This window comes from Aulonocara sp. 'chitande type north' Nkhata Bay, linkage group LG18 (assembly GCF_057382095.1).
Source record: "Aulonocara sp. 'chitande type north' Nkhata Bay isolate Kocher_YH1m ecotype deep benthic linkage group LG18, A_spYH_male_GT1.1, whole genome shotgun sequence".
Lineage (NCBI taxonomy): Eukaryota > Metazoa > Chordata > Actinopteri > Cichliformes > Cichlidae > Aulonocara > Aulonocara sp. 'chitande type north' Nkhata Bay.
The window spans coordinates 32501134-32511187 of NC_141361.1; the positions used below are offsets into that span (position 1 = coordinate 32501134).

Genomic DNA, 10054 nt, shown 5'->3' on the forward strand with positions numbered 1-10054 from the left:
ACCACTTTGAAAGTGTCACAGTTCAGAGGCAAGAACACGTCTCGTTTGCTGTGGGCCTTGCTAATACGAAAAATATTGCTACTACTACTAACACTAATAACAAAAGCTTTGTATGAGGTCACTGCAAGCTCTGAAGTCACAGCGAAGTGAGCTAAAGCTAACGGTACACATGATGAGGAGCATCAACAGAGCGGGGGTCATCTAAGCTCACAGCAGACAGTGCAGTGGGAAAGCTTATTCATGATTATGTTTGGAATCATTGCCCGAGTGCGCTCGAGCCTATTATAACCAATACAAAAACATGAATATTCAATGTGAACTGTGCCTTTCCTCTGGATGGCTCGCAGGACGTACTGGCTGATTGTGATACACGGCAGCTGACAATTAGTCCATTTCAGAGGGCCATAACCTGAAGTTTGTGTGCTGCAGCCTCAGACACAGCAGTAATTGGACATTACTCGTGTAAGGAAAGGCTAAAAGCTTCTCTGCCGCTCGTCGTGCTGACATCTTTCTTCTTTCTCACATCACATTCTTCTCCATTTCTCTGTGCTGCAGCAGCACTTCTTTAATTGTAACGACCTTTCTAGCAGTGTTAAAAGCAGTTCATAGACAACTGGGCATCACTTTAAGCAACATAAAAAGAAGCTTTTACAGCCCCGTGCTCTCTCTTTCTGTCTGTTCACAGTTAGAGTGAAATGGTCACAGTTTGTGCCCACTGAGCCTTTTTACCCGTTTCAGGGTGAAATATATTGTATTTGCAATTTCATGCAGTTGTGTGTCAGTAAAACAGTCATATCATCTTTACGGTCTTTTGTCTTTAGTGACAGATGCTACTGTTTATCTCTATTAATAATGTAAGGGTCCTATAACAACTTGGCAGTTGCTTTGTGTTATCACCATTAAAGCCAAGCTTTAATTTTTAATGAGGAGCAAATAACCTCTCATAGTTTCCCTGTTACTAATGACTATGGGGTTGAATTCCACTAATCCCAGTCAGGCGTAATCAGCTCCCATCATTGCCTTAGGTAGTTTGGATTAGTTTGCTGGACCAGGGATCCATCATTAGTTAATCCCATTGTCTTGGATGAGTCCATACTATGTGGAGTGGAATGAAGGAAATAACATCTTTAGAAGATTTAAGTGAACGAGCTGCTCAAAGCAAAAAAAAAAAGAAAAAAGGTCAACGTCAACATGAAGTGATGAGGAGGGCTGGCTCTGTGATTACCTGCACGCTCTGGTCACTAACTGTTACTGGGCAGGCCGTGGAGCTCCTTCTCAAACAGACTCACTCAGCTTTTTATTAGCTCTATTATAGCTTTTCAAACCTCTTTCTTCGACTCAGCTGTGGCTGATTTTGGGGGGCATTGTGGGCCCCTGTGAGTGTCGTCCCGAGCCGGGTGCAGCCTCATTTGCTTGCTGTGTAGAGTTTGTTCAGACTCTTTGACCTCAGCCTGAGGTAAATGGACTGAATCATTATTAACCTTTATTAATCTCAGAGCAAATTATGTATATGAAAGGTTCTTATAAAGCATGTTTCTACTCCACCTGAGCACCTGAGGATCTTATAAAAGATATTTCATTAATACAAACATTTTTTTTTCTGTGCTTTCCATTAAACATTCACACACATCCACACTCCAGTGTGTGCATCATATTAGATATTTGGCATGCAGACCGGAGCAGCCTGAGAACGAACCCCCAAACCTCTAATTAGTAGCTGACCTGCTCTACAGTTACTCAGCAGGTAGGACGTGGTCGCTGGTTGACCCACAGTGACTCATGTGCTAAGCTGTTACATTTTTTTCAGCCGTGTTGGATGACGGTTGTTGGAGACGTTCTCACTGAATGTTATATGTGAGTGATGCCCACACGTCTACTACTTTTCAGTATATACTATGGAACTAATAGTATAACTGGTCTAATAGAAAATATGTAACAAATATAAAACATAACATTCCAGTGCAGGTTAAATTACTTTCCCAAAAGCTTCCATTAACCTGTGAGCAGTCAAAGGGCTCTAATGAATGTTTCATTTTGAGAAGCTTCACAGGAGCAGCCATCACCACACAGATTTCAAAAGCTTTATAAAGTAAGAAAATACTATACACCATAGAGTCTCTTATGTTTTAGTCTTTGTCTGGGTTCCAATAACACAAAAAAAGAGATGTGCTTTCTTAGGACGTGTCCAAACAGAAACGGTGTCAAACTATTGAAAGAAGCAGCACTTTGATTGCAGACCTGCAAGACCTGCAGCTGTGTCAGACTAATTCTGCACAATTGTGCAGAATTAGTCTTGCTTGCGGTGCTGTGCGGTGCTGGTATAAAGTGATCACTGAGTCATACCACACATCTGGGGGAGTCCAATAGCTGTTTCTGCTTATTTAATAAAAAACATCTCAGATATTTATATGATGGTCGTCTAATCTCCTGTCACCAATCTGACGGGTTCCCTGAATGCCATCTCATTCACAGCTAGTGACACAGCCTCACACAGCATATCACTCACAGTGATGAGTTCTCTAGTTTATGCTGTTTTCAGTTTCACAGTCGAAGAGCAGTCCCTGAAAACCTGTCACCATGTCTTTGCAGGTGCTATACACAAAACAGACTAATGATGAAGAAATCAATTAAATTTAAAGGAATCAAACAAATGAGTGAGCATCTGACTGAGGCACACACAACTTTCCAGTTAGCTGCTGTGTCAGTGTGACTGGGCCCAGTCAGCAGCCTGCTGATGAACACTGATGGAAGTAGAATCAGGCCAAACTGGGACAGAGACGAAGGAGGAAGTGGAGGAAGTGCAGCAGAGCGCTTTAATTACTACATTCCGCACTTCAACCCTTTGCATTTGCTCTTTGTTCTCATCAAACACAAAAATCTTCGTCACCAAACATAATGAAGCCATTTTGAAACACTCTGGCGTGTGTGTGCAACAAGCGAGGCTGCTGACGAACCTCCTCGACTCTACATTTCCACTGATCTAAGCTGGTTATCATTGATCTTTCCTGCTCCGATTAGATTGGTATCGATGTGCCAGTAGCACAGATGGCCACACCTACAGCCAGGGTCATGCTTCAGAACTAAAATTGAATCGAAATACTAATACATTTTTTATGATCGAACAGCATGGAGGTTTGGAGCCGAGCAGCGAGTTGCAGAGAATATCCAGTTAGCATTAGGAATGAGAGCTTACTGCCAGCAGTTAGGAGTCTGCACTACAACACTCACGAACACTCACGAACACTCACAGACAAGCGTTTGGATGTTCACCACCCAAACACTGCAACACAGCCTCACCCAACTGAGGGTTTGATCCCAGGCAAAAAGAAGACATTACAGTATATTTTAAGTGTCTCTGAATAAATAACAACTGCTCTTCCATGTTTTCAGTGCTCTTCTTCACCCAAACTCTCAAGTTCCTCCCTTTAAACAACCCGCCTGTCTGCTGATAAAGAACATAGTGAGGGGGAATATGTACAAGCTAATCTTTTTGAGGAAAAGGCCAATATAACTAGCTGTAAATAATATTTTGTTGAAGCTATTGCTAAATAAAAGATACCCAAGTCTTTACTGGGATATTTTCACCCCAACAAGCTTGGCAGGGCTGAAGCACCCACTTCTTTTTTATGTTGCTGAGGGGATGGGGGCGGGGTGGGGTCGAGAAGTGAAAACAAGAAAGAAAAAAGGTGGATGGATAGATAGGTAGCTAGATAAAGAGAAAGAGGCAAAGAGTGTGCAGTGGTGTGGCGGATGCAGGCAGAATTAAAGAGGCTTTTTTGTGGCGTTTAATATCCATTCATTGGCCGGACTGCTGACACAGTGAGAGCACTGCGTTCACGATTTATAGCCACTTCTAATGGGCATGCCCAGAACCAAAGGACTGCAGTCAGCACATTCTCCCCCTGTGCACACAGACACACTTGCAAAGACAGCCAGCTGCATGCACACACACACACACACACACACACACACACACACACACACACACACACACACACACACACTGTGGTAGCTGTGCAGTAGATTGTATCAGTTAACTCACTAATCCTGGAACATACAGATCATTTGACTCAGTGTAACAGACACACAGGCACACTGACCTGGCCAAGTGGGGGTCTCCATGTACGTCCAAATGGTCAGAGAGAAGAGGCGTTCGCTGCCCTGTTAGATAAGCAGAAAAACAGAGAACAGGCTTAGCCATAGCAACACATTTTAACACATCTTGTAGCAAACATACGCGTGGCACAAACACGGCTCACAAGGCTGATGTCTAATGTCAGACAGCACGGGTCAATACGTCAGCACAGCAGCACTTTGAAAGGAGAGGAAATCTTTTCTCCTGGTGTGTGTGTGTGTGTGTGTGTGTGTGTGTGTGTGTGTGTGTGTGTGTGTGATGTGTGTGTGTGTGTGTGTGTGTGTGTGTGTGTGTGTGTGTGTGTGTGTGTGTGTGTGGATTCAACATTACACAAACAAAAATACGCAAACACACATCAGATGGTAATTTAGTATACCTGAGTATACTGGACAAGTATTCACACAGTATGAGACAGGGTATCTTGTGTCCTGTGTTTTTATACTGACTGGGATGAATTAAGCTGGGTTAAGTATTCCCAGAGCTCACTGTATTAGTTTTCTCTAAAACTTCTCAGTTTTACAGTTTTTATTCTCCTTGTCGTGACACAACTGTTACCTGCGGTGTGACCTAGAGAGTCGAGGGAGCTTAAGCTGTCTCTTGTCGTAATGGGCAATGTTCAGTCGCTACCAAATACAATGGAGGAGCCAGGAGTCAGAAGGAATATTGGGAATGTAGCTTGATGTGCTTCACAGAATCAGGGATGCACCAGGAAATTCCCGATGACAATGCATCTGTGGAAAGCTTCCACACTGTTCGGGCTGATAGCGCTGCGAATGGTAAGTAGAAAGGAGGGGGCAGGCTTGATGCTTTTGTTAACCGGTGGTGTAGCTGTAACAGTCAAAGAACAGATTTGTTGTCTGGACACTGGATTGTGCGCTCTTGGCTGTATTATTTGCCCCTGTGATCTTGGTGGTTGTCTGTGTTCCTCCCCCTGCTAACTCCACAGCTGCATGGGACCTTCTCCACTCTGCCATAGCCCGGTTACAAACCATGTCACCTTGGACACAACGGTGCCAACTTTCACACAGTACGTGGTCTGTCCCACCAGGGGGAGAGAATTTTAGACCTACTGCATGCTAATGTCAAGGACACACACAGTTCCTCCTACCTCCCCCACTGGGTAGGTCAGGTCACAGCCTGATTCACCTCACCCTGCTACGTGTCTATGAAGAGGGAGCCTGTGAACATTAGGAGATGGTCAGAGGAGGCCTTGGCAGAACTACAGGGCTGGGACACACTCTGTGAGCCTCACGGTGAGGACATGAGTGGGCTTACTGAGTGTATCACTGATTACATAACCTTCTGCACCAACTCCATTGTTCCAGTTCGGACTCTCCATGGTTGCTAAAATAATAACCTATGGGTGACTAATGAGATCATAGGGCCTTCAGAGGGGGCAATAGAGTGGAGGTGAGAACGGTTCAGGTGTTATTGAAGGGCATGATCAGTGAGACGAATAATCATTTTGAGAGAAAGCTAGAGAGGAAACTCAGCATGAGAGAGGTGTGCAGTGGCATGAAGACCATCATTGGATTCACTAACAGCAGGGGAGTTGGGGGCAGACCAAACGAGTTGAATGTGTTTTTCAACAGATCCAACACTGCAGGTAATGCTCACCCCCCCCCTATTAACCTACCTGTAGTCAGCCTCCGATCCGCAGCTACTCCACTGCGTCTCTGTGAAAGTCCTGACACCCCTCCCTCATTTGTCACTTTCACTCACAGCCAGGTTCGAAGACAAATGAAGGCAAGTCTGCCCCCAGTTTTGTGGAGTCTTTCAGAAATTGTTCTGCCTGGGTCTACAGAGGGCCCAAGTGCTGTGGAAGACATCATGCCTCGTCCCTGTACCAAAGATGCCACGTCCCAGTGGCCCCCAGGATTACAGGCCTGGGGCACTGACTTCCCACGTCATGAAGACCCTGGAAAGACTCATCATTAGATTCGACCTATAGTCCGGCCACATCAGAGTCCCCTTCACTTTGCTTACGAGTGCTACTGTAGAGTTGAGGACACCATCGACCATCATTTGCCTTCTCAATCATCTACACCCATCTGGACCAGCCGGCGAGCACTGCGAGGGTCATGATCTTTTACTTTTCCAGCGCATTCAGCACCATCAGGCCGACCCTCCTGGGTGATAAGCTAACAGGGATGCAGGTGGATGCTTCTCTGGTGTCCTGGATTGTTGATTACCTGACAGGAAGACCACAATATGTGCGTCTTCAACATTGTGTGTCTGACAAGGTGATCAGCAACACAGGGGCACCACAAGGGACCGTCCTCTCCCACTTTCCTCTTCACCCTCTACACCACAGAGACCTCCATCTTCAGAAGTTTTCTGATGACTCTGGTGTTGGATGCATCAGTAAGGGCTATGAGATGTAGTACCGGGCTGTGGTCGACTCCTTTGTCAAGCGGTTCGAGCAGAATTATCTGCAGCTCAACGTGGCAAAGACCAAGGAAGTGATTGTAGACTTTATAAGAATCAAGAAACCTGCGACCCTTGTTTTAATTCAGCGAGTCGATGTGGTTGTTGTGGAGGAGCATAAATGCCCAGTAAACTGAACTGGACTGGACTTTCTTAAGGTAGTATCAGAGACGCAGATTTTTCCAAGATAAGGAGAATGCTGGACAATATCCCCCCTTCCTGACATGCATGCTAGCCTCAGGAAAACCTTCAGTGAGAGACTGAGATTTCCCAACTGTCCCACTGAATGACACAGGAAATCATTCCCGCCTGTGGAAACTTTTATTGGAATTTCTCTCAGCAATCACAAAGTTTTATGTTTGATAACATGGGCACCTCAACTTCAACCATATATATTTAGTTTGTGTTATATACTGCATTATTTAGGGTAACAAGAAAGAAACAGGAATGTAATAATGTGGTAATAAGTTATTACCACGTTATTACCTCTGGTAGTTTCTGTGTAATAAGCAGGAAACAGCTGCAAAATGCAAAACTGTCTGTTTCTATTTAACTGTCCGGGGTCCACGGTATAATCTGCCATTTTTGACTACTTTTAATTTTACATTTCACCTTTAAAAACTATTTACCTCACCTTGTTTGGTGTCGTTCTTTTCAGCTCAACCTCACATGTCTGAATTTACATTTATTTTTTCCATTTTGACATACTATATTAACACAGTTCATCTAAAATCAGAGATAAAACATACAACCAGAGTAGAAAAAGTTATATTTTTTTACTGTAAAAACCACAAACATATACAATAAATCCTTTTCGTACCTTGTAATGCAAAATAAATTGTAAATTTTAAAAACCTTTGTACAACCTTTGCAGCTATTTACCTAAAAATACAGCCAAGGCATTAAAAACAACAACATTTCAAACAGTTTACAGAACAATCAGATTACAGTACATACCCGAGCATCCAGCTCCGCACACCGAGAACCACCAACGCATGTTTAGAGGCAGCAGCCAAGCAAGATAGTATCACAGAAGAGTGCATTTTGTTAGTGTTAATAGTAGGGAGATAAGAACGTAATGTCACTGAGTCTGCCAAGCAAAGACTCAGAGCCTTGGCCTGCCGCTTGATTTGGTATACCCAAGAAATAGAAGGCACATGGTTCTCCAGAGAACCAACCAAGGTGTTCTCACAGTGGCAGGGGAACAGTATCAGCACAGCACCACCAAGGCTGGAGACAGAGCAATACTGCAAGAGTGTATGGGAGAAGCACGCAACCCACAACAGTATTGTCTCTAGATGCAGAAAAAACGTTTAACAGAGTTAACTGAAAATTTTTATTAACATCAGGAGGGCAGAGGAGGAAGAAGTGGATTCAGAGGCTGAAAGAGCATTAAGCCATGATGACCCGGAGAGTGTCATTCTCCTAGTACTATTGATGTTTAGCCGTCACCAAAGCTAGTTGTTTAGCTAGTGAAGTGGTAAGCGTCTGAACTAGTCTACTTACTCTGTGGTGTCTTTTGGTTGGAGCCTTTCTGTGTGGAGTTTGTATAGGTTCTCTCCAGGTACTCTGGGTGATTCTGAACGGCTGTCTGTCCGTGTTGGCCCTGCGACAGACTGCGATACATCCAGGGTGTACCCCGCCTCTCACTCTATTACAGCTGAGACTCCAGCCTCCGCGACCCTGATAACATAGAGTGCTCCATAACCACACTAGCTACAAGACCTGGGGCTTCCATACAGCACCTGCATGTGGATCAATAGCTTCCTCTCGGGCCGTAGACAGAGAGTCAGAGTTGGCCATCACACATCCTCAGCCCTGAGTCTCAGCACTGGCTCACCCCAGGGCTGTGTGCTCAGTCCACTGCTCTACTCTCTCTACACACACGACTGCACTCCTCGCCACCACAGCAACATCTTTGTGAAATTTGCAGATGACACCACAGTGGTGGGGCTCATTTCCAAGGGACACGAGTCTACGTACAGAGACGAGGTGGAGCAGCTGACGTCATGGTGTAAGGCCAATAACCTCCTCCTCAACACTTCAAAAACCAAAGAACTCATAATAGACTTCAGAAGGAAAAAGGCAGAGATCCAACCACTATTCATAAATGGGGACTGTGTAGAAAGGGTGGCAAGCTTCCGCTTCCTGGGAGTCAATATAGAGGAGAACCTTTCCTGGAGTGTGAACACCTCCGAGCTGCTGAAAAAGGCCCAACAGAGACTGTACTTCCTGAGAATTCTCAGGAGGAATAACATCACACAGAGACTGCTGGTGTCCTTCTACAGAGCCACCATTGAGAGTGTTCTAACTTACTGCATATGCATCTGGTACACTAGCTGCACAGGGGCTCAGAGGAAAGCACTCCAAGGGATCATTAACACCGCCCAAAAGATCACTGGCTGCCCTCTCCCCACACTGGAAGTTCTACACAACGCCCACTGTTTTAAAAAGGCCCAAAACATCATAAAAGACACCTCACATCCTGGCCACTCCCTGTTCGAACTGTTGCCCTCAGGCAGACGGTACAGGGCAATCAGAGCAAGGACTAATAGACTCAAACACAGCTGTTATCCAACTGCAATAACACATCTGAATACTACAAAAAAATGTCCATCACGCCACTCTTGTGTTAATCTATGCACGGTCTGAAGCATGTGTGTGGGAATGTATGTGAATGTTTTACTGTTACATCTTATTAGTATTTTAAGTATTCTATCTATTTTATTTATTGAATTTTATTGTTTTATTTATATTTTGATATTGCTAGGGATGATGCAATGATCGGGGACCATTCTTCATTTCGTTGTTCTCATGACAATGACAATAAAGTTTCTGATTCTGATTCTGATACTATGTTGGAGACGGTGGAGTGTTTCAGTCACACCAATCTGACCGACCACTTCCAACTGCCACTTGTTTCTCTCCTGCACGGAGCACTCATTAACAGTGTTGGGCAAGTCACTTTGAAAAAGCAATTAATTATAGTTACTAGTTACTTCTTCAAAAAAGTAACTGAGTTAGTAACTGAGTTACAAGATTCTAAAAGTAATTAATTACTTGTAACTATTGCGTTACTTAAAAAAAATGTTTACCACTCTGGGGTCCAGGTTATAATTGGCCATTTTTAACTACTTTTGATGTTTCCTCCACATTTCACCTTTAAAAACTATTTATTTGCCGTGTTTGGTATCATCAGCACAACCTCACGTGTCTGAATTTATAGTTATGTGTTCATTTTTACTGTATTAACACAATTGATCTAAAATCAGACATATAACGTAAAATCCGAGTAGAAAAAGTGATATTTCTTTGCCTCATTGTTCTGACACACAACACAAAACTATCCACAACACTACACGTCAACTACACAAGACAGCACATTAAGTACACACTCCAAACACTGTTTGGCTGTTTCTTGTTTGTCTTTTTGGGGGTTTTCTTTGCTCATAAGCAGAGGTCTCGCTGCGCTGTCCTTAGACAGTAAAAGTG

At 44.0% G+C, this 10054-nt stretch overlaps 1 protein-coding gene across 2 annotated transcripts in view; it reads right to left on the reverse strand.

Moving 5' to 3' along the window:
- Nucleotides 1–10054, reverse strand: part of rbfox3a (RNA binding fox-1 homolog 3a) — a 611006-nt gene that overhangs the window by 353687 nt on the left and 247265 nt on the right. For both annotated transcript variants that reach the window (XM_086272040.1, XM_086272037.1), the window contains exon 3: nt 4101–4161. In XM_086272040.1, the coding sequence (XP_086128166.1) occupies nt 4101–4122 (22 nt within the window). In that variant the 5' untranslated portion in view covers nt 4123–4161. The remainder of the gene's footprint in view (nt 1–4100; nt 4162–10054) is intronic.